Here is a 26,059-nt window from a genome sequence, read left to right on the forward strand (position 1 = left end):
GACTTCGATAAATAGATGGGTATGGATATGTCCAGGGATTGTCAAACTTAATATTATTAAAATAGAAATTCTTTCCATATTCATCTATAAATTCAACTAAATCCCAATCAAAATTCTAGCAGGCTCATTTGATGGGACTGACAAATTGTTTTTAAAATTCCTATGGAAAGACAAAATATTTTAAATGACCAAAACTATTTTTAAAAAGAACACAAAGTAGCAACAAGCATATTTAGCACCCAGAGGTTGGTTTCTCCTTGCAGAAATGACTGATTTAAGGACTGGGGCAGGATATAGATGAGTCTGTAGCATTGTATAGTGACAAAGTATGGAAGAGGGAAAGACAATTTTGATAGGGATATATCAAAGGATCAAGGGCATCAACTGAGCTGCCAGTGACCAAAGCTGGAATGATTTGAGCAATGAAAAAATTATGGTGGGTTACAACTCAAATACAAATCAAACATCCACGAGTCCACACTGGGTTAAATAATTAATCAATCGATCTCCTGTGCAGAAGAAAGCCAAATAATTTACACAGATACCCCCAAATAGGGGCAACATAACTCCCTATTTTTCATTTTTCCTAAATTTTATTTATTGCTGTGAATATACACAGCAAAACATACACCAACTCAACAGTTCCTACATGTACAATTGATGACATTGTTCAAGTTGCACAACAATTCTCTCCTGAGTTGTTCTTCCCTCATTAATGTAAACTCACTGTCTCCTTAGGTTCCTATCTAATCTTTTGAGTTGTTGTTGATTTGATTTCGTATAGATAATTCCTAAAAGAGCATAATGTTCAAGGCAGACATTCTTTACTAGTTAAGCTAAACAAATTGTTAAGTTTTAAGAGGACGTCAGGATATTGTTGGTTTAAGGTTTAAAGATTATCTCAGAACAATAGTTTCAGGGATCTATCCACCCTCCATGGCTTCAGAAAGTCTACAGTTCATGAGAATTTGAAATTCTGTATTATCCCTCGTTTGATCAGGATGCTTCTATGGAATCTTTGATCAGAATGTTCAATAACGGTAGCTGGGTACCATCCATTTCTTCTGGTCTCATGGTAAAGAAGGTAGTTGTTCATAAAAAAAAAAAAAAAGTTGTTCATAGAGGCACATTATTAGGCCAATTAACTGGTATGTCCCATGAAACCATGACCCTAAACCTTCAAGGAACCAAATCTCATGAGGTGTTTGGTTGTACATAAGCAGCCTCATAACTGTCTACCTCTTAAATGTGGGCTGAACATTCCAAAAAGTTCAACATAGAAAGGGGGAAAAAAGAATAACTTTATTGTGGAGAAACTTGACAAATGAGCCCTCAGCCAGGTGATCAAGGCCAACATCAGCAGTCAAATCATGTTGCTACTATGTACCCTTGATATCATGTGATGAAAATGGTACTTTACCTCTGTAGTCTTGCTCCCCCAAACCCGTAAGCGCAGTATAATCATGAGAAAAAATCATACAAATTTCAATAGAGGAGCATTCCACAAAAAATTGTGAGGACCAGTCTCAAAATTGCCAAGGCCATCAAAAGCAAGGAAAGTGTGAGAAACTGTTGCAGTGAAGAAGAGTCTAAGGAGACATGACAACTAAATGTAACCTGGATGGGATCCTAGAACAGAAAATGGATATTAGGCAAAAACTAAGGAAATCTGAATAAACTGTTGATTTTAGTTAATAATAATGTATCACTATTGGTTCATTAAGGAGCCCTGTGGCACAGCTGCTAAGTGAAAGGTCTGTGGTTTGAACCTACTATCAGCTCCACGGAAGAAAGATGTGGCAATCTGCTTCTGTAAAGACTACTGCACCGGAAACCCTATGGGGCAGTTCTACTCTGTCGGATAGGGTCGTTATGAGTCAGAATCAACTTGACAATGGGTTTGGGTTATTGGTTCATTAATTGTGACAAATGTACCATACCTTGAAGATGTAAATAATAGGGGAAACTGGATGCAGGGTACAGGGAAACTCTACTGTCTTCTCAGTTTCTCTGTAAATCTAAAACTGTTCTTGAAAATAAAATCTATTTCTAAAAAAGGACAAGTATTAAGAAGCTACAGTAATACGCACTAAAAAAAAGTGTGATATGAGATAATGGGAGACATATGGATAAATGGAACAAAATAAAAAATCCAGAGAGAAACACACACTTATAAGGTGAACTGATTTTCAACTAAGATGTCAAGGTAATTTAGTGTGGAAAATCATCTTCTACCACATACAGCTGGAGTAACTGAATACCTATGAAAAACAAATAGCCCTTACCTCTTACTTTATACCATACACAAAATTAGCTCAAAATGCCCATCTTAAGTGTTGAAAGCACAGAACATCAAGTAAGAAATGATAAAGGCTGCAGTAGCGTCCACCTTAGTGCCTGACATCTCAACCAAACTCGATGATGGGCAGTAGGTACACTAAATACTTTGTGTTCACTGTCAATTTAAATCCTCAGCTGTGTGAGGCGTATGGCACTTCTCTCATTTTACAGATAATGAAACATGCTCAAACAAGTTTTTCACCCTACGGTTACACCACTGATGTGGCAGACATTATTGGTGCCTTGTCATATTCCCTCAGTCCACTTCTGCAGAGCCATAAGCTGCAGTCCTGAGAAAGTTCAGACTTTACTGACATTGTCCCACCAGAAGCATGTTTTTTCTACTCTAGACCTTCTTCAAAGCTAGTGAAGCCTATATGAACCTTGGGCAAATGCAGCCTGGAAGTGCGGGGGAGTTAACGCCCCAGGGGCGACCTTCAACTAATGAGGGACAAGAGCTGGTGAATAAATGCTCCAGTATCCTCTCCTTCCACCATCTGTCTGTCACTTTGTCATACTGTGGTGGCTTACATGTTGCTATGATGCTGGAAGCTGTGCCACTGGCATTTCAAATAGCAGTGGTACCCATGGTAGACAGGTTTCAGAGGAGCTTCCAGACTAAGACTAGGAAGAAAGGCCTGGAAATCTACACCCAAAAATCAGTCAGTGAAAACCCTATGGATCACAAAATATTGCCCGATAGAGTGCTGGAAGATGAGCCCCCCAGGTTAGAAGGTACTCAAAATACACAAACATACAGATTATGGAGACAGTGTACAACTGGGCAACGTTTTGTTCTGTTATGCATAGGGTTGCCATGAATTGGGGCCAATTCAACTGCAACTAATAACAACAACAATCCTCCCCCACAAACCAACAATTTTGAGCAGCATTCTGTACTCTAGAGATTCTGGCAGAATTGAGGAAACCCTGGGGCGTAGCAGTTAAGAGTTTGGCTGCTAACCAAAAGGTTGGCAGTTCGGATCCACCAGGTGCTCCTTGGAAACCCTATGTGGCAGTTCTACTCTGTCCAATAGGGTCGCTATGAGTTGGAACCAACTCAACGACAGCAAGTTTGGTTTTGGTTTTTGGTGAATTGAACCCTTGTTTTTTTCTAGAGCATCAACTTTAATTAGGCACTGTTTGTTTATATTGACTTTTATTCCTTTCCTGTTCCTTTCTTCCTGCTTCTGGGATCACGTCTTAAACCACTTGAGCCCAAGTCCTAATTTCAGGCTCGCTCCTCATTTGAAGCAGGAGTGGCTGTAGAAAGTAGAGACCCTCAGGATGGGGTTCTAGAACAGGATTGTCCACCTGAGAGCTGTGAGGTAAGTGGATAGTGATAACTATTAGCAGGTTGAAGTATCACAATTACTAAGACTGTCACTCATAGTGGATTAAGATAAGGTTCAGTTAGGATATGCAGGAGTGACTGACATGTGGCAATGGTATTGTTGGGATTTTGAAGTTGGCTACTTTTTATTGCCTTAGAAGACTTGAAGACACATAATTCGGCTCGGGTCAGCCAAATATCAACTTAGGGCATGATGGAAAGCCAGATAGGTGCCATGGCAATGTTTAAAGAGACCCGCATATCCTGCAGCCAGAGGGCAGACTGTGATGAAATTAAGACCTATGTTTTAAACATAAGGATGACAGAAATAAAACAAAAACAAAATCTGTTGCCGTCAAGTCAATTCTGACTCATAGCGACCCTATAGGGGAGAGTAGAACTGCTCCACAGAGTTTCCAAGGAGCTCCTGGTGGACTCAAACTGCTGACCTTTTGGTTAGCAGCCATAGCACTTAACCACTAGGCCACGAGCGTGTCCAGAGTTACAAAGGAATGTGCAAGTTTGTTAGGTCACTTTTGCTAAAGTCAGGAGGGGGACCCCTGGACCTGGGACAGGGACAATTGAGTGACTATACCACAGAAATTTGAACCTCCAGGTTTCCCAGAACATTCTGGGCTAGCAGCAACAGCCCTCTCCCCCTACAGGAGAACAGCCACTCTTTGCAAAGAACTTAAACTTGACACAACAAGGGCCTATAATGAATTAGGGGAGATGTTGAAACTACCTTAGCAGAGTATTAAGAAAGGGGTTGGAAGTCTCAAGAAAGTGGGGATGTTACAACGATTTATTAATGAGAACAGAGACCAGATCACCTAGGTTTAGAGGACACTCCCTGCACTAAAGCAATGGAAGGACGTACTGGTGAGGGGGCGGAATTTACATCTCTCAGGAGCCCAGCGATGGCTGTCTTCTGTAGGCCAGGGCTGAGAGTGGGAGACTCTGCCACTGAACTGGGATTTCTATTGTCAATGGGGTGAGAGGTTTTGGCGTAGTAGAAGCCAGGTCGTGTCACTCTGTAATAGGAAGGTGAACGTAATTCTGCAACAGAAAGCAAGGCCAGATCATGGCAATGTCAAATGGACCACAGTATTTTTTGAGATGAGATAGATGGGCCGCTAGCTGCGGTAGCACTGAATTTGTATAAGTGGAAAATACCAATTCACAATCCCACTGCAGCTTCCAAACCTGATCTTAGGAAAAAAAAAAAAAAAATTTTTTTTTTTCCTAACCTGATCTTATTTATTTATTTATTTGATCTTAGGAGTCTGTAAATTCAAGGGGCGTGAGGGCAGAAGATCAAAAGATACCACAGTTTAGCCATATCTCATATCTGAGTGCTTAAGAAGGTTACTAGAAGGTAATAAATAAACATACCATGGTTTCTATGACTGGCTGTGTATGTTAAATCAGGAGAAAATTTTTAAGTCTCAGAGAATTGACTAAAGGAGGTCTCTGCTATATTATATAAATAAGCTGCCACCCACAGTTAGCCAGGGTGTTCTTTTCTTTTTACTTATTTATTTTTCAAGGGGAAGCTTCTGGCCGGTGGTCTGAACAGTTAATGCTAACCAAAAGGTTGGAGGTTTGACCACCCTGAGGTGCCTCAGAAGAAAGGCCTGGCAATCTACTTCTGAAAAATCAGCCATTGAAAACCCTATGAAACAGTTCTACTCTGACACACATGGGGTCTTCGTGAGTTAGAATCAACTTGATGGTAGCTGTTTTGTTTTTTTTTTTCTTTCTGGTAGGTAAAGCCATGACTCTTCAGAGTATTTCCAATCCCCAAAGAGTACTTTTAACCCTTAAGTCACTAAAAAACTGCTCTAATTTCCTCAACTATCAGTGTTGATATCCTAGATGAAGAAAGCCGTACGTTTGCGGGATGCAGTCATTTGGTACTACATTAGAACTTGTGAAAGCCAGAGCCTGTGTAAGGTGGAAGCCTGTCAGAGAAGGAAAATTCAAATATTTTCTGCTAAATAGAGAGCAATAGAGAAATGCTGACTGCACCTGTCAAAGGCGGAAAACTTGCAAGACCCATAAAAACAAGGCAGTCCTGTCAAGCTCCAGCTCTCGCAGTTTTCACTGTGTTTGTCATTGAATTAGACACTGATTAAAAATCTATTTTGTGCTGGATAGTAAGAAAGTCTCTTGGGTTAGTGTACAGATGAATAAGGCAGTCTTTGCCTTTAAAGGAGTTTACTGTCCAGTAGTGGACAAAAGTATACACAAGTGCAACATCTTATACAAAGGAAATGAAGGGGGAAGGGAAGATGAGAGGAGATGTGAGGAAGTGCTGAGTGTTGTCTGACCATGGAATGAGCTGGACTCGAGATTCTGCATTTGTACGGCCAAGGAAAAGACAAAGCAATATGAGCATCAGGTCATAAAACAGCAAACACTGATGTTAGCATAGTCTTCAGGACAGTCTTTTTTTTTTTACTGGCATACATCCTTATAAACACTGATGCTATTGGAGGTCAAAAAATTTGAATATTGTTAATGTAATATAGTTCAAATTAATAGTTTCAATATTGAGGGAATTGTCTTTGTACTCTTATTAGTAATATCAATAGCACCATATCATGGGTAAACAGACTGCTCTCAGCATGGTCAAATTTCACCCTGACTTAACCAGCTGGGCCAGGAGAGAGGAAGCTATTACCATAGTTCAAAGATGCTGTCAACTGAAGACAAGAGAACAGAGGTGTCATATCCTTGGTCTTTAGTAAAAAAAAAACAAAAACAAATCAAACAAACAGAGGCAGGTATAAAACAATGAAGATTTGCATGAATGAGTCAGAACCAGTTCCCCACACCAGAGTAGATAAAGATTGAACCATTGGGCAAAGAAGTGTTGGAGGGATGAGAGAAAATGCGAGAGCGAGAGAGATACGTTTTCACATATCCACACTATGCCCACGCTTGGCCCTCAGCACAGGCTTCTACCCCAGACTTCTACCTTTTCTTCCTGGCCAATTCCTATTTCTCTTCCAATATTCAACCCAAACATCATCTACTCTTGAAGCTTTCATTGATCTTCTAAGGCAGAGCATTTCATTACGTTCCCATAGCAATTGAACACCTTTAATATTATGGTATATTGTATATGTATTTCTTTCCCCTGCTAAAAGGTAAACTTCACAAGACCCAAAACTGTAACTCATTCATGCTCATGTGTCTAATGGTTAGCGCAGTGCAGGGACTACAGTAGATACTCAATAAATGTTTATTAAATTAAATGGAATTGAATTTATCAAACAGGTCCTTAGAATTCTTAAAAGAGAGTGTTAAAATTATGCTATTTATTACACTGGCACATAGGAATAATAACTTAGGATTGATATACTGTAGACATTAGTTTTAATATTAGGATGGCTATTCTAGCTTGTTCACATGAATTGGTCAAACATTAGATAAACAGGTTTGTGCTCTTTGAGAATATGGGAAGTTGACATAAGGTCTTTAGGTCATAATCAGTCATTGTACCATGGGGACCACAATGAGGTCAGTGATAAAAAGGAGGATAATTCCAGACTGAATATGCCAGTTATCCTCTGGAAAATCACTGTCAAGATAATCCACATCTAGTCCCAAAACGTGAGGATAACTACTGCATGCACCTCTGGGTGTGCGAAGGTTTGTGGTTTCTACCAAGCCAATTCAATCGGTCCTCGGCAAGAGGATGTAGTTGTCTTAATGATTTGGGATGACATGCTTGCTTGTTGGAGTTGAAGATGAATATTTTTGCAAACAGGTGCAATGGCTTCAACATTTGTATTAGCAAAGTTACAATGCCAGTTAATACAATATAGTTAGGCTATTTTAAATAACTTTATTCTTAATTTTAACAAGCTCTTATTAGAAATGCTTTGGTATCAATACAATAAAAATATGCTGGTTTTTGTTTTTCCCCCATTGAATCATGTCAAGTAACTGGAAAAGTCAAACATTTGTCACTCCCAGCTTTTTCAGAAATTTTCACAAATAATAACTACTAATTATTCACATGACTTAATATGGGTATATGCCATAAGTTTGGGGATTTCAAGAAAAAGAAAGAAAAATATCCAGAAGAGAAATTTGCAAACTTCTCTTAATTTCTTCTCCAAAGGGTGTTTACATAGATGGTACCCTTCTCAGATGACTTTTTTCCCCAGCTTTGCCATTCTCATCCTTAAAGCTGCAAATTAAAGAAAAAAAAAGAGTTATTAAAAAAGCCTTGTCATTCTAAATGACCATTTCATAGAATGCAGGAAATGTTGGAACATACCTCAGATGATTTTAATCCAACAATGTGAGCATTGTTTTAGTAGCACAAAGAGACAGTAGAAATAATAAGCTATGGTTAACTTAGGGTAGAGCAGGTTCAAAACTAGAAGGAACCTATTTCTATAAAGATTAGAAAAATTAGTAGAGCAAACACAACATTAGTTGGGTAAATATAGGATTGGCACAGTAGCTTATGTTCCTATAGGTTAATGATGGTGTCTTTTGCATATTGCTGAGTTAAGTGTTACTAAAAAAAGAAAGAAAGAAAGAAAAAAGACATTGGCACTTAAACTTTTTTGATGGCTCGTTCATCTTTTAGCTTATCAAACTTGGTTATTCCAGAGGACTCCATCCTTGGATGTAGAATGACCAAAATAAATTTATGAATGAAGCAATTTATACTGGGAGTTATCACGAAATATCTTTGTCAAGATATGAATAGATATGCTCTCAAATGATAATATATGTCTCTTTTGAGCATATTCCATTGCTAATGATATATTGGATATAGAAAGCATTTTTTAAAATGTAGATTTCTAAGTTATAACAGTTCTCTGGCGTTCTGGTATCGGCACTGATCACTGCCTTCATGCGTAATATGGCCCAAGAAACAGCTAAGAAACTGATTGCACAGTCTGGTTTAATTAAAAAAAAAAAATGGGAAGGCATGTACTCTTATTTCTCAGCCGTATACTCATTGTTAACAAAGGAAACGACCTTATCTCTAAGCTCTTTTTCACAAGTATGAGAAGGAACAAATATCATTGAATGGGATCCAAGACTGGACAGGACAATGATCATTTTTATTGTCATTCTATTTTCATTGAAGTGAATCCAAGAAGCATTATTTCCCTTGGTTCTATAAGATGAATGATTATTTCTAAGGGCAGGACCAAGAATAGTCCCTCGAATTTAGGATTGGCTGGCATAATTTTCTCCTATCTCTAGGAGAAAGTCTGTATTCCTGGGTGATGGTGGATGGGAAACCCGAGGAGAGGGCTCTAGATCCAAAGCAGCAGGTGAGTTGAGGGCAGACAGCAAGGCTTTATAAAGCTCCTACTCTTGGATTTCAGGGACCTCTACCTTGCCTATACCAAAAAAGAGAGCAGGAGAAAAGTCCATTTTAAGGAACTTTTTTTAAAGTTCTTTTTTAAGGAAAGGGCAAAGTCCTCTTTCCTACAATTACTCCTCACCTTGAGGATCAGTAAATTAGGCACATCCTGGGTGCCGTGGTCATTCAGTGAAGTTCATGAAGGCATCATTCTATATTTGAGCATCCTCAAGACTGGGCAGTCTAGTAATTCACTGTTTCACTTCTTAAGGGAAAACACAGTTCTGGATTGTTAAGTCTCCTATTCCTTCCTTCAGACCTACTGTAAGTACTTGGTGTGGGTTCTGGGTAGATGTATGGGGCCAGAGAACGTTAGCAATGGGTAGACCTCTGAGTGTCGCAGCTAAAAAACTAGGGTCATCCAGGTCTCCTTTTTAATCTCTCCTCCCTGCTCCTCTGTGATCCCTGCCTCCTCTCTCCATAGCAGTTCAGACATATAGTTTTTGCTGCTTGAACTTGGTGAGAGAGCCTTCCTCCTTGCTCCCAGTATCCTTTGGCTCCTAATGGCTGCCACAGGTTGGGAATTTTGACACCAATAGGATGTAAATCTCCCAGGGGTGAGGTTCTCCACCTCTTCATCCTGACATCTCTAAGGGAAGAGAACAGAACCAAAAGGAAAAAAAAAAAAAAAAAAAGGAAGGTGTACAAAAATAGTTTGAGGATGGCAGCCAAACAAAGCCAGCTGTGTAGTTGGTGGGGCCAGCAGCTAGTTCACAGTAAGAAGTTGTTGAGGTCACTCAATGGTGCACATGTCTGGTATTGAGCTGTGCCTTAGAACAAGACCACATTATGTTTACATAGGCAGATGGACATAACTTTGTCTAAATTTTCCTGTTATGTGTTAGCCTGTTCAAAGTTTTAACTGAAAAATCACGTCTTTAGGATTTCCAGGCTCCCCCTTTTTTTCCACTGGGCTTTCCCCTTCATGCTGTTTTCCATATTAGAAATAGCTTTTAGGTAAGGCTTTGATAACCACAACTACACTAAGGGATAAGAGACTAATAATTCTTCACTATTATGCCTACAGTAGTATTTATGTTTAACAGGGGACTTATACCGTAGACAAAAGAATTGAACTGAAATGGTAAATTTTCATAAGCATTTTGGGAGGCACAGGAAGCTCAGCATAGCTGGTGCTTATGAAATCGAGGTACATAGGTAGCTATATGGACCCAGATGGTATATGTCAACACGACTTACTTATTTTTAAAACCCAGTTGTTATTATTGTTTTAATCTCAGCTTTGTGCTGAATTGGGAAACAGGAATGTAAAATAGTATCATGATGGAAGGCAAGGAATTTGGAGCATTCTGTTTGCAAGATGCTTTGATCGATAGCACACAGCTTTGTATTGTTACTTTGTCTGGATTAGGTTTTCCTGTTTCCATTATTTTAGTTCAGTGGAATGATTAGGGTAGTGTTGTCTGGAAACATTAGTCACTTCCTGTCTTTTTCCGTGGGTAAACGTGTTGACATGGTTAGGGGAGAAGAAATAAGGGTGTTCAGAAGGAGGTGGCTAACATCCAAATTCAAAGAAGGGAGGTTTTATAGCGGGTAATGTAACTGCTCTGTGACTGCTCTTGACCATAAACAGTGTATTCCTGTTTTCTAAGTCTTCTGTGTTGTTTTTAAAATAAATTTAAGATACAAAGTTGACCAGCCAACAAAGCTCATTCTCGAAATGGAAAGGACCTTTCACTCTTTGCATGTTTCCATTGTGGGGACATATCACTCAACTCTGATTTAAGAAGATACTATAAATGCATACTTGCCAAGAGACTAGATAGTCTTCAGATGATTAAATTTGTAATTGAGTATGCCTAATTAAACTAGTTAAAAATATATATAATACAGTCTCCTTTCTTGTATTATTGGCAACCCAATGGTGGGTTTATCGGTAGCAAAGGAAGACACCTCCTTGAAGCGTGCAGGCACTACCAGACTTCTATCGAATAAGCAGTTCTGCTTGCTGGAGTGATTAGGATTTAATGCTTATTGCTTTTTAATGAGAATTCTTTCATTAGAGACATTGAAAATTACTATCCTTTCAAACCTCCAGAACATGTATGTCTGGGTAATTTACTTTACATCTTTAGCCAAGATAAGTACAGTTACTGTAATTGATTGTGTCAGGTCCTTATTCATTCTTTATAAATGATAAGTAGAATAAAATAACCCAAGTGATACCAAGGAATCTAAAATTGATGAGCTACCACTTTTGTAAAAAAAAAAAAAAAAAAGTTAAAGTTATTTTCCTTTCAGTGTTTCAGTTATAAAACTATAAAGAATGATAATGCGAACAGATAGAAAATAGAAAAAAATTAATTTCCTAACCTGGGAAAGACTATGCAAAGTTAAATGTTGTAGATAATGCAAAGTAAACTGACATTCTATTTTAAAATGTAGAAAAATTAAGGAAATAAAGTTAATAAAACTATAAAAGTATAGAGAAACAAGGTATAGCAAGGTAGATAAAATCATTCAGAAAATAATATTTGTGTCTTGCAAAATTAAGGCAATTTGTTAACTTATGTAGGAAGTTTAAATCACAGCGAGGCACAAACAAGTAGTTGGCATTAGATTCTAGTAGGAAAAAGATATGATATTGATAATCCAATATTACTGATCCAAACACATTCACGTACAGTCTACGAGACCATGACAGAAGAAGGATTTCAAGTTTCTAAGGTATATTAATGTCATAGCCAAATAAGGCAACAATTTATTTTCAGTTTCTTTACTCTTTGAAGTGACGATCACTTTACTTACGGTGATAATTAAGATCAGCACAAACAACAAAATCTGAGTGTATATTAGTAAAAAAGATTGTCACATGACCACACAGCAGTGGCATGCCTTGTCATTTTTATTATTTTTATTACCTGTTAAGGATGGGTCCTCAGTCCCATCTCCAGCGATCTGAACATCAAGCTGAGAATGGTGGGCAGGGCTGCCTAAGCTTTCTTCTTGTTCCTTCAGGGATATGGAATTTTTGTGGGGAGATTTATGGTTTGTGTTTTCATGGGGACTAACTTCTGCTCTCTTTCTGGGAAGTGGCGTTGGTTTGGCAGGCTGGTAAACTTGACTGCAGGGACCTATGGGATGGTAAGATGGTTTCTCAGCTTCTCCTTCACCCTCTTCCTCCTCATCATCAATTACAACCAGTTCAGCATGGATGATCCCGTCATACCCTGTCAGAAGTTTCTTTTCTTCTTCATTGTCTTCTGCCTCCTGATACCCCATGAAAATCATTGTCACTGGTTCCGCATCACCCACGTCAGGAGGCAGAGAATGGACAATATTATATCTAACATCTTCCTCGTCCTCCTGGTAAGTAGGTGAAGAAGCCTGGGGTACTGACTTCTCAAGTCTTGTTTCACTAGGGCTCAGCCTTGCCTTTGGAGAGGATGCGTATTTGTCCTGTAGGACATTTGATTCTTCCCAAGGAGCCATCAGCTTCTTTTGTGCAGTGTGGGATCTCTCCCCTTCCTGTTGACTTGTTGATCGAGGATGAGGTATTGGGCGAATGGGGCCGATATGATTGAAGTTGTTGCCTCTTTCCTCTGAAAGTCCATTGTCCATATTGTGTATGGATTCATCTACATTATTGCCCAGTCCATTAGCTTTAATTTTCATCCTTTCTTGAAAGCTTGGTCCAGGGGTTACCTTTTCTCTCTGTGGAGTTGTAGGCCTGCAGAACGGGTTAGCATATACGGGCTCATGATACTCTGTTGGGAATTTAGAGTTTCTCTCTGAGGCTTGTCTTAAAAGTTCCTCTACCTCAATGGGTGCCAGGTCATCAGTGCCGTTGTATGCCGTGCTGTGGTTAGAGCTCACTGCATATACTGACTTCTGCCCGTCGTCATAGACTTTTATTCCTGTACCTTTAAAGTCATCTGATGGGAGAGGTATTGAAGACAGGACTGTACTTTCTCCAGTCTTCAAGTCTTTTTCAACTTTAATTTCCATGGCATACAAAGCTGTTGAGAAACAAATTTGATCTTTGATTTAACTTTTATAAATCACCCTGCTATCATAGTGTTTATTTTTATATTAAGTATACCCTTTGATGTTCTTTTATGTAAGACATTGTCTTTTTAAAAAAAATGCTGATTTTATTCATTAGTTATATAATGACCAACATTATAGTGACATGGGCTTTTATGTAAAAAAAAAAAAAATTTTTTTTTTTTTAAAGGTGTAGGAAATTACTGAAAAATGGAAAAGACTGGAGAAGAGAAGCTGATGGTTCCAAAGAGTAAGGATTATCATTGGGGGAATCAAAAGATATCCTCTTTCCAAATAATAAATCCAGCAAGACAGGTTTACACTCCTTTGTGTTACTCAGTGGGAGGAGTCAGGTCGTCAGGTCTCCTTTTCCGTTAGGAAGAATATGTCACACTATGCATTAAAAAAAAAAAAAAACAGTAGGTAAAATGCCTGGCAAAGTCTATTTTACCAAGCTACATCCTTGCTTCACAGGTCAGCACCCTGTTCAAATTATAGAAGAGTACTCTAAAGTTTTCACAACAGGAAGGTAATTTAAATGTAGACGTATTGAAGGGGAGGGGGGAGAAGGCTAGAATCACATGCTCCTCCTTTTGTCTTTTTTTCTGTTCATTTTTCACTCCCATCTTCAAGTAAAAAAATAAACCCAAAAACCCCAGTGCCGTCGAGTTGATACCGGCTCATAGTGACCCTATAGGACAGAGTAGAACTGCCCGGTAGAGTTTCCAAGGAGCACCTGGCAGATTCGAACTGCCGACCTCTTGTTTAGCAGTGGTAGCACTTAACCACTACGCCACCAGGGTTTCCCTTCAAGCAGAGGAACGGCTAAAATTAGAGCAATATCAGCTGTGCTGAAACAATTGTACTGGAGAGAACTGGTTGATTTGGAGGAAGCCGAGACAGCTTCATGACCCATGCATTATCCCTATAGCTGGAATTTTAAGTGGCATAGTAAACTACCAGGATTCTGGTGAAAATTACAATGTGGCCAGTGCTTCTTTTTGTTGTGACCTCCCACCTCCCTTTTCAAACCCACATTGCATGGCATACCTCTTCTATAGCCCAGAGGATAAGCATTTACTTCCTCATCTTTAGGTGGTTGATGAATCTTGGCCTTCCCTGGCCACCCAACTAAAACTATAACACCTCTCATCCACACTCTCCCTATATCCCTTGTGAGGTGTGGAATCATGTTACAGAAAGCCCCTTGGCCTTTGGTCTTGGTTCCTGAGAGCTGAATCAACACCTTAGGCTAATGAGTGGGGAACTGACCAGCGAAAAAGGGACCAGCTGGGAGCCCAACACTGATTAAGCTTCGCAAGGCATGATATAATCTATCATGGTCATGTGGTGAGGTTAGATAAGGGCCTGAGCCCTAGGACTCAGATGGAGCTTCTTGATTGGTGACTACGCACAGGAAAGGATCGCGTATCCTCTTGGGATATGGAAACTTCATGCTGTGACCCCTCTCAGACCTCAGCCTATGTGTCTGTTTGTATCATTTTTATTTGTAATAAAGCTGTAGTAAGTATGGCCTCTCTGAAATTCCATGAGTCATTCCAGTGAACCAAAGGAGCAGGGGGAGCTGGCTGGCCTGAAGTGGACATGAGGACTTCTGAGCTTGTGCCTCGTACCCTGAGTGGCTAGAGAACACCCCAGGTTTGGGACTGGTCTAAAGTGAAGGGAGTCACATGGACTCGCAAGTTTGAGGCTGGTATCCGCTGATCTAGCCCTGGGTAAATGGGGATGAGAGAGGGAAGAGCTATGTGGGAAGCTGGGATCTGAATTGTACAGGAAAGAGAAACTGAGATTTCCACAGGATGCAGGTTGAGTGTAGAGTTGAATTTGTTATCCATCACACAATTTAGTGACAAAAGTGGGTGATCTCAGTCTCCCTGGACTGGTTTGTATAGCCCTTCTCTGCTTTCTTCTTCTTCTTTTTTTTTTTTTTGTATGTGTGTTGGGGGGTTAAAATAACTTGAATTTATTATTTCACAATCATGGGGATCAGAAGTCCTAAAATCAGGACCCTGTCAGCAGGGTTACATTCTCTCTGGAGGATCTAGGAGTGAATCTATTTCCTTGCCTTTTCCATTTGTTACTGCATGAGAAAAAAAAAAATTGACAAACTTAGCTACTTTATTCTTCTTTGTAGCATTTTCACTTCCTAACATTTGCATGAGGGCAGAGATTTTTCTGTTTTATTCACTATTATATTCTTAGTTCTAGACTGTGCTTGGCCCGTGGTAGGTGCTCACGAAGTATTTGTGGAATGAACAAATGACTGTTACCTCCAGGTACAGAGTGACTTCTCCTTCCACTCTAAATTCAGAGATCCCTTCTCTGGCCCAATACAAACCTTTGTTTTTCCAGAGGCACTGAAGTATTAGTTTACTGAAAATCACCCCCACTTGGCAGAGGGAGTAGGGGAGGGAGGGGAGGTGGAATAATGCCTAACCCTCCCAAGGTGGATAGTTTCATTTTCAAAGAGGATCTTAAAGATTATCTACTAGATGGAATGTGTTGAGAGAAATAGCTTTGAGCAGAGGACCTTTTAAGAGCTCCATCAGGCCTTTATCTCCTTCTTCCTACCTAGTTTGCTGGGAAATAAAAAGCATGGTATAAATACCGTAACTCTATCATCCCTAACCATACAAGTGATTCATATACCTCGTGAAACTTTGTAAACTGGGATCATTGCTTAAGCTGGAAGCATAGCATATCACAGCAAATTGTAAAATTTGAAATTGAGAATTTGCCGTTGAACACAGATTTCTCATACCTTTTCTATTTTGTTCCTCGTCTTCTATTCTTTCATTTCTTTCCTTCCTTAATCTGGAAGGTATGTAGGATTTTGGAAGGTCAGGGATATTGGCATAGATGTCTTCAATTGACTCTGTAAAATTAATGTTAGTTCAAAATACATTTAGAATATATTTACAATAGTGGGAAACATTTCAGCGGGCTTATCAAAAATATGTTGATTAGGCATAAAATAGGCTGTTCAAAAACATACCTCCTGATGTTTCTTCTTTTTCCACCTTCACAGACTATAAGAAAAAATAATTCTCTATAATTAACACATTTAAAAAATAACATAAATGTGGATATACTTTATGGGATTATATACAATTTGTGGACTCGTGTTGGGAGGGAATCATACTTCCCATATTAGTCAGTGCTTACCCTTATTATGTCTTCTGTTGTCCTCTCAACTGATTTTAATTTCTTTAAAATTGCCTCCTCATTGGTTGAGATTTGCAGTTCAGCCTTTTCAAGACCTTGGATCTCTTTCTCAAGCCTGACAACAAAATACACACTTTTTATTGCTTAAGACAGTAGAAATTCAGGATTTGCATATATATCTTCCCCATACGTAAACTTACCTTGGAATATTGCATGTAAGTAGACAGAAAACCTCTAAGAACATGTAATACACCGCCAATCATCCGCTTAGTAATAGAAGGTACCTTATTCATGACTTTGACTTAACATTTTCAAGTTTTTAAATTGTTTATGACAAAGAAAATTTTTAGGTGAAGTATTTGACCCTTGCTCCATTTGCTAAATTACGATGACCGATGTTACTTTTGAAGGAAGTGGACCAATTTCTTTTATATAGAATCTGACATTTAAAGTTGAACCAACAAGAATGGTATGTATGTCGTTTTTATGTAGTTTACTCCACTTTTTTTTTTTTAACCCAAGTCTCCATACAAATTATTTGGAGAAAACATTATAATTATTAAACTTGATTTAATAACTGTAGCTACTTAGCACCTAAAACCCTGTATGTCCTAACAAGAAAATGAGACTTTGATTTGTGTTAATCTCACAGTTTCCTGGCATTTGTGCCATAGTATCTTGAGTGGGGTATAAAGATGGAGAAATGGACATGACCTAGTACAGTAGCTCCAACTGCTACTGTTTATAGAGATGACATTTTCTGGCAAAAGAACTGGCACACATGGCCTGACAAAGTGCCAGGGAACTAACAGGGACAGAGAAACAGACATTTCAAATTGGACTGTCATAAACATTCTGAGCTGGTATCTTCACCAGTGTACGGCTGCATGCCAGGTTTAAGTTAACTCCAGGAGGCAGCATCGTGACCTTCACTCTGTATAAAGACAGCCACTGGTATTCACACAGTGTGTAAAGCTGACCTTGGCAGCCACGAAACACACGTAGTTTCTCAGTCAGATACTCTAAGCTCTAAAATCAGCTGCCCGAGAGCCATCAAAAGATGGCTGATTAGATACAACAGCTGGTCCAGTAGATGACAGCTGTGGATATTAGTGTCAGGCTAAGATAATCGTCAGTTTCCTTGGCTTCCTTGTTAAAGATGGTCATGGGCCTGGTAGCTCAAGAATTCTGTGGTATGGTCACACTTTGCACCGATAAAACCCTAACTTATGGTATCCCGGACTATTTTCCTATTCATTGCTTCAGTATCAGAGTTCGAACTTTGCTGTTGCCCCTGCCATTGGTAGGTGGTGGCTTTAGCTGAGGAGGTTCTCTGGCATACCATGGAACTCCAAGTAAAGTGTAGTACGCCTGGTTTCTTAGAAGTTGCTGGGTAGTGACTGCTGTTGTATTAAAGTTCCTCCTATGGCCATGATAACACATTTTTCCATCAGCAGGGTTGTGGGAATATATGTTGATCCAGTTTGGTAGACTGGAAAGTCCTGGACTAAAAGTAATACATATGGATTCTATTCTGTTTCTGTTACTCACTACTTGTGAGAACCAAGTCCCTTAACCTCTTTGAAACTGAGTTTTATAACATGTGCAATGAGAATAATAGTACCTGCCTTATCTACTCATAGAGAAATCTGGTGAAGCTAAGAGATGATTTCTATGAAAGCATGTTGAATATGACTGATATCAGGTGTAAAATGCTATTATGATACAATGCTGACTCTTTCTCCTTTTATCTCCTGTCCCACATGGTCCTTAACCTGATATGCATGTTAGAGACAGTCTACAATAGGGGCTCTTTGGTAGAAAACAAGGAGATTCAAATCATTGCTGCAAGCAACTACTAGACCTTAGGATTCAGCTGTGGAATTGAGTGGACTTGGGTTTGAATCCTGGTTGGTCTGCAACTTTCCTATGTGACCTTAGACAAGTCAGCAGATCTCACTAAGCACCCTTGTCTCCATTCATTGATTCATTTAAAAAATATTTATTTTGCATTTACTTTGTAGCAGGCACTGTTCTATGTGCTGTGAGTATATGACAGTGAACAAAATAAGGTTCTGGCCCTCAAGGAATTTACATTCTAGTGGGAACACACAGACAATACACTAATACAGGGGTTGACAAACTTGTTCTGTAAAGGGCCAGATAGTAAATATTTACTTATGATTTTGTGGGTCACATACAGTCTCTGTCAGGTATTCATCTTCTTCTTCTTCTTCTTTTTTTTTTTTGGTAATGTTTGTTTTCACAATTCCTTAAAAATAGAAAAACCATTCAAGACTGGAGACTTGATTTGGTCTGTGGCCCATAGTTTGCCAAGCCCTGCACTGATATACAAAGATATATCCCTATATATTCTATTCATATACCTGCATATCTATATGTACAGGATGTATTCATATTTATTTATGAAGAAAAATACTTTCTATGAAAAAAGCAAGATAAGGAGTATGAAAGCAGGAGGGATAGAGAATGCCTGGGGAGGGGATACCATTTTACATACTGTGGCCAGGGAAGACCTCTCTCCTTAACTGTCATTTGAAGAGATACGTGAAGGAAATGAGGGAGTGACAAATGTGGGTTTTTGGCAGGGTATGTTTCAGAGAAAGGGAAGAGTAACTTTAAAGTTTGAAGTAACTTTAAAGCTTGAAGTAACAGCATGTTTGAGGAAACTAAGGAGACCCCTGTCACTAGCCAGAGGAAGTAAGGAGTTAGGTGTTGAGGAATGAAGTCAGAAGGGGGGCAGGGAGCCAGATCACACAGGACTTGTGCATTGAAAGGCCTTTGGGAAGTCACTGGGAGTTTTGAACAGAGAAATAGTGTGCTGTGACTTGAAATTTGAGTTACGTTGGCTCCTATGTTGTGAACAGACCAGACGGGGCAAACATGAAAGACAGTTGTAATAATTTAGGTGAGAGATGAAGATAGCTTAATACAGGGTGGTTGCCAGAGGAAGAGTAAGAAGTGTCTGAGTTCTAGAAATATTTCAAAGGATGAGCTCCCAGAATTTGTTGATGTTTTACTTGTGGAGTGTGCGAGAAAGTGGTATTTCAAGAATGATTCCTAAATTTGTGGCCTGAATCATTGGAAAAAAAGAAGTGCAATTGGCTGAACAGAAATCTGGGAGAGAGAAGAAAGTTGGAAGGGGATGTGTTAAACTTGATACGGTCGAATGGTGATATGGAAAAGGCAGTTGGATATAAAAGTCTGAAATTCAGAGAAGTCTGGGTTTGGAGATATAAATTTGGGATTTGGTACTTATAGCCTCAAGGAAGACAGGAGAAGAACTGATGCATCTAAACCGAGGTGTTGGGAAAGAATATTGAATATATCACGAACACCAAAAGAATAAACAAACCAGTCTTAGGAGAAATACAACCAGAATGTTCCTTAGAAGCAAGGATGGCAAGACCTTCACTTACCTTGGGCACAGGTAAAACCAATCACTAGAAAAGGACATCACAGAAACAAGGGAAACCCTCAATGAGATGCATTGACACAATAGCCTCAATAGCGGACTCAAACATACCAATAATCATGAAGATGGCACAGGACTGGGCTATGTTTTGTTCTGTTACACATAAGGTTTCCATGAATCAGAGCCGACTTAATGGTAGCTCAACAATATTTATAGACATGGGAGTGAGTGAGATTACCTAGAGAGTAAAGGAGGAAGATAAAGATGCCAAGGATGAATCTTGGGCCAATTCAACATTTAGTGGTCTGGTCATTGGTAACTATTTCATAGGGTTTTATTAAGGAATAAAGGAAAGTGGGAGCACTCAACAAATGCTGGTTTCCTCCTGACACAACCTTTTTCAATTCCATGTGCACAAGGGTAGAGCTCTTTGCCTACCTGTACGGTGACAGCCCAGGGAATTATGAGATACACTGGCATTTGTAGTTGTCCCTCTGTAGAGAAGGCCATGGATAATGTAACCCTATAACGATTCTCATAAATGTCTTTAGAATAACTTAGTAAGAATACGAGGTTGAAAACCTGCTAACCTCACCAAGGTATCTGCTAATGAATTCTTTTGAAGGTTTTCAAGTCACTGATTCAAAGTTGCATTAATTTGAGGCTACAGTCAAATGACACATCCTGACATGTCTGTGAAAAGCAAACATAAACAAACACCCCCTCCTGTTCTCTATCACTTAGTTACCGCCAACTGTCGGTTAAACAGGATAATAAGGGAACATCTTGGTGCTAATTACTTAGAATCACAAACCTTTGACAGGAGGTGCTTACTGATGTAGACCCGTCCTTAAAATTTCCACTTCAATGTAAAGCTCAATTTCTTGTTTTTTTATATGTTGATTTGATACTTCTGTATATCATTTATGGACAATATAAATATCATTAAGAGATAAATCTTACAGACACATTACTCAAAACAATGCTTTCTAAAAAATCAGAATGCCAGTGGGAGTGATGAGAGACCCAGAAAACAGTAACGAGAGTAAAGAACCAGATTCTACCTACCCATTTACTTTGTCAGAACTCAGAGGGGAAGCCATTGTGGTACCCCAGCAACATAAGGAGAGAAGGTCTGACAACCTCCACAGTAGATAATGCACAAAGTTTTTGAGAACTGACTGTTCTTAATGACCATGAAACAAAAATTGCAACTGATGGTCAGGAACTATCATTGTATATCTAATTAGTGTTCTCAACTAGGGGTGATTTTGTTCCTTGGGGGACATTTGGCAGTGTCTGCAGACATTTTTGGTTGGCACAACTTGGGGGATGCCACTGGTATCTAGTAGGTAGAGGCCAGGATGCTGCTAAACATCCTACAATGCACAGAATAACTCCTACAAAAGAATTATCTGTTCCAAAATGTCAGTAGTGGTGAGGTTGAGAAACCCCGAACACCTCAAACGATGGCTGGTATAGCATTGGTGCTTGATAAACGCTTTACAAGGGATTTGTTCATAAGCATCTGTCTGATATTTTTACTTTTCCCTCATTGTTCCCTATCCATCCAATCAATTTTTCTCTTCTATTTATCCATGATAGAGAATCCAAGCTTATTATTTGTTGCATAGAGGTTGATCATCTCTATCTTGATTTAAAATTATCATTTTTGGTTCACTTGCTTTCCAAGCATCTCTTTGTCTCTCTCTCTTTATGATTCTATCTACCTATACACATTTTGTTCTTGTTTCAGTAAACATTAATACTTAAGGAGCAATGCAATCCTGATTTAAAACTCAAAAATTCAGGACTTAAAGGAGGGACTCATATCCAATTCCTTTCCAAAGGTAATCTTGAGGGGAGAGAAAAATTTAGCAAGTATAGGACAGAGTAGAACTGCCCCCATAGAGTTTCCAAGGAGCACCTGGTGGATTCAAACTGCTGACCTTTTGGTTAGCAGCTGTAGCTCTTAACCACTATGCCACCAGTGTTTCCAAGTATAGCAAAGTATCATGGAAATATACATACATGTGTTTATATATGTGTATGTGTGTTTATGTATGTATGTATATATAGTACCACCCAGGTATGTATATATATAAATCCACATATATACATAACACACATGCATACATACACATATATATGTGTGTGTATATTATATATGTGTGTGTGTGTGTGTGTATATCTAAGTAAAAAAAAATTTTTTTTACACTGAAAGATTTTGGAAGGCTGCTGGTAAAGAACCCTTTAACCTTCACCTGCTTATCTCTTGGCCAGTGGGTTAGAATTTCCGTAAGTGCTGCCATCCCCATCTTTAGAAGGTATTACCTTTCAGAGTAGGAATTGAGCCCCTAGAAATGCTGATTCAGTTTGGCAAGAAACAGGAAGCAGAGAAAGAGAAGTATCCTTCTTGGTGCCTCCCGGGCTGTTAGGTGGGGCCCGATGGGTGAGTTAGTGCCTCGTACAATTTTTGAGAGATGGTAGGCAGGCATCATGTGCCAATTTAGATAAGCAGAGTACATGAAAAAGGACTTGTAATGCCATCCATTATTGGAATCTTTCTTCTCTTTGCCTATTTGTTGGAGGAAAAGAGGGTTGTTTTCAAGAGGTTCCTGGGTGAAAGTAGGTTGCTTGCATTGCACGCACTGTTCTAGTAATAACCTCCCTTAATCATCACAAGATAATGTCCCAAATCCAATTTCAACATGCTATTTTTTGTCTTAGAAAAAAGGACAGCAAAAAATGTTGGCTGTACCAAGAAGAGGTTATTTCAGAAGGCAATTCTGCTGCTGCTAAGGGTCCATTTATCACTTTCGGTTTTTGGTGACCTTAACAAAGGCTAAGCATCTGAAGGAGTTTGCCATGAGGAGGCAAACCTACTGAAACTCAGGAGGGAAAAAAATTCTAACATTTACATTTCAGCACTTCACTTGGTGGCAATTATAATACAACATGTAACATGTATTGAACATTTACACTGTACCAGGCACTGCTCTCATTAGTGCTCTCAACAACCCCCACGAGTTCTGTTCCATTTGACATCTGAGAAAACTGGGCACCTAGAAGGACAAGTGGCTGAGAGCCTCACAAGCAGCCTGAGGGAGGACAGAATTTGAAGTCAGTTCTCTGCCTACAAAGCCTGAGCGCGTACCTCCTTTCCAATCAGTCACTGTGGGAATAAAGCTTTTAAAAACCAATTCTTATGAACTTAGAAATAACACTCATTTTGGTCAATATTCTAAAAAAAAAAGACTTCTTTCTTTGCTGTGATAATAAAGACAGTGAAGATTAAAATCCGAGCTAGAGTCCACACATGTAAACATGCTGACTCATGACATATACAGGTAATATTTCTATCCTAATCTTCATAACGAACCCTGATGGCACAGTGGTTAAGAGCTACAGCTGGTAACCAAAAGGTTGGCAGTTCGAATCCACCTTGGAAACCCTATGGGGCAGTTCTAGTTTATCCTATAGGGTTGAAAATCAGTCTCCATGGATTCAACTCTGACTCATGGTGACTCCATGTGTGTCAGAGTAGAACTGTGCTACATAGGGTTTTCGATGGCTGATTTTTTGGAAGGAGATCACCACACCTTTCTTTCGAGAGCCTCTCGGTAGGCTTGAACCTCCAACCTTTCAGTTAGCAGCTGAGGCATTAACCGGTTACTTTATTGTCCTGAAGTTTTTATGTTCAGTGGATCAGTCAGTCTGATCAGGATTCAAGTCCAGAATTTATTATTATTATTTTTGGCTGTATGACTTTGGTCCTTGGTAGGAGTCCCTAAGTGTCTCCTTCAAAGAAACTGGGGCTTCCCAAGCTAATGCTACTTTATAGGAAGACTTTCTTTGCTTGGACACTAGACTCACACTCAAAGGAATTGAAGCTTTAGGTTCTAAATATAAAACAGGCTAATGCAACTTGACTATAATGCTTCAGTTTGAATGTAATCACTAATGCTATGTTTGAAATCAAGTTTATGACTGTCTTTTAGCTACATACTTTGAAAAGACTGACGACTTACTTGTATCTTTGTAACTCAACTTTCATCACTGGATTTTACTTGTAGAAACTGTTGAATTGGCAAATGTTTTGGTGTGTTTATTTTCACCACAATTTAAAAAAAGAAAGAAAAAAGCTAGGATTACACCCAAAGAGAGGACCCAATGGCCTTTTCTCCCAGGTAGCCTGAGTCAGTAGAACTTAGACTTAGGTGTGCCATTACTGATATATCTCTGAGACCAATAGATGGAAGTGCTAGACCCTCCCAAAATAGACAAAGAAGGATCCAGTTTCTTTTGGGACTCACAGGCTCTCAGAACATCTTTGCTACCAACATGTGTTGAATTCTGCCTAGAGTGGTGAGCAATTAAACCCTTGACTCTCCTCTTGGTCTAGATATTCTCCCCTTTCTTTCCCACTGAATTTTGGGAGAACAGGAGGCAACTGGTGGGTTTTTTGGTGAGCATCTATTATGGATTGAATTGTGCCCCCTACTCCCAAATAAATATTGGAATCCTAACCCTATACCTGTGAATACAGGAGCTCTGGTGGGGCAGTGGTTAAGTGCTTGGCTGCTAACCGAAAAGTCAGCAGTTCGAACCCACTAGTTGCTCTGTGGGAGAAAGACGTGACAGTCTGCTTCTATAAAAAAGAAAATCCTTGAAAACCCTACGGGGCAGCACTACTGTGTCCTATAGGGTCACTATAAATTGGAATGGTCTTGATGGCAATGGGTTTAATACCTGTGAATGTAATCCCATTTGGGAATAGGGTTTTCTTCATTATGTTAATGAGGTCATAGCATTGTCTTAAACCTAATAACTTTCGGAGAGATAAAAACAGCAGATTAGACACAGATGGAATGGAAAAAAAAAAAAAAAACCATCATCGTTGAGTCGATTCCAACTCACAGCGACCCTACAGGACAGAGTAGAACTGCCCCATTGAGTTTCCAAGGAGCGCCTGGAGGATTCAAACTGCTGACCTTTTGGTTAGCAGCTGTAGTTCTTAACCACTAAACCACCAGGGTTTCCCACACAGAAAGAAGCAAGCCCAAATGGAGAAGGAAAGATAGATGCCACATGGAAATCACCAAGGAACCAAGAAATGCTGAAGTTACAGAAGCTGAGTAAAGGGTTTTCCACAGAGCGGACAGAGGGAGCCTTCCCCTAGAGATGGTGTACTGAATTTAGACTTTTAGCCTCCTAAATTTCTGTCCTTTGGTATTTTTGTTATAACTAAGATAGGGTCCATTTGGTTAGGGAAAGAAAAGACTTTTTCCCCCCAGGTCTAGACGTGGAATGAGAAAGTGAGCCCATATCAAAGTAAAGAATTCTGGCTTAATTATTTAACCTCTCCAAGCTTCAGTTTTCTCATTTGGGGATCATAAAAGTATTCACAAAGGGTTGCCTTCAGGAGATAAATGAGATAATGTTTGTAAGCACTTAACACAGGGCTTGATGTAGAGACGTTCCTTGACAAAGGAAGTTTAGTTACCCCTTTCTTTTCTTTGGAAACCTTAGTAGCATAGTGGTTAAGTGTTATAGCTGCTGACCAAAGGGTCAGCAGTTCAAATCTGCCAGGCGCTCCTTGGAAACTCTATTGGGCAGTTCTACTCTGTCCTATAGGGTCACTATGAGTCGGAATCAACTCGATGGCCCTGGGTTTGGTTTTGGTTTGGTTTCTTTTCTTCAGTCTGCTAGGAGGGCCATCTGTAAAAACCCTCGTAGAAAAGAAAATCTACCAGGTCCATTTAGGGATTAGATCTTCAACTTTAATATCAATGATTTTAGAGCAAGCAGTTCTAATCTGCCCTGTAGGATCACTATGAGTTGGAATCAACTTGATGGCAACCAGTTTGGTTTTTCAGTTTTTAGCTTGCATTCTAAGCAGTTGACTAGTAAAAACAAAACAAAAATGTCTTTGCTTTTAGTGCTTAAAGAATTTATATGTTTCTAAATTATATATCAAATCTGGCACGGTTTGCGTTAACATTTACTACCTAATGAATGGCTAGCATTTGAAAAGAAAAAGGAAAGGTCTTTTTTATTTTTGATTCTGACTCTATCAGAGTAGAGCTGCCCCAGAGGATTTCCAAGGCTGCTATGACTATGAGTCAGAATCGACTTGACGGCACTGGGTTAATCTTTACTGAAGCAGACTGCCATATCTTTCTCCTGTGGAGTGGCTGGTGGGTTCCAACTGTCAACCTATCATTAGGAGCCAAGTGCTTAACTACTGCGCCACGAGGCATTCTTAACTATAACTCATTTAAACTAATTTCTCTGGAAGCACAATAGATACTATTGAATACACATAATGGATAACGTTAGGCAAGTAATC

General features: G+C 39.3%; 1 protein-coding gene across 1 annotated transcript in view; it reads right to left on the bottom strand.

Annotated features, from left to right (window-relative positions):
- Positions 1 to 7,315: 7,315 nt before the first annotated feature.
- Positions 7,316 to 26,059, bottom strand: part of PALMD (palmdelphin) — a 28,902-nt gene continuing 10,158 nt past the window's right edge. Inside the window, exons 2-6 of the mRNA XM_064282499.1 lie at positions 16,272 to 16,328; positions 16,102 to 16,135; positions 15,868 to 15,981; positions 11,960 to 13,057; positions 7,316 to 7,877 (exon numbers count right to left, since the gene is read on the bottom strand). Of these exons, the coding sequence (XP_064138569.1) occupies positions 7,834 to 7,877; positions 11,960 to 13,057; positions 15,868 to 15,981; positions 16,102 to 16,135; positions 16,272 to 16,328 (1,347 nt within the window). The 3' untranslated portion in view covers positions 7,316 to 7,833. The remainder of the gene's footprint in view (positions 7,878 to 11,959; positions 13,058 to 15,867; positions 15,982 to 16,101; positions 16,136 to 16,271; positions 16,329 to 26,059) is intronic.

Source organism: Loxodonta africana, chromosome 3 (genome assembly GCF_030014295.1).
Source record: "Loxodonta africana isolate mLoxAfr1 chromosome 3, mLoxAfr1.hap2, whole genome shotgun sequence".
In the NCBI taxonomy this organism is placed as follows: Eukaryota; Metazoa; Chordata; class Mammalia; order Proboscidea; family Elephantidae; genus Loxodonta; species Loxodonta africana.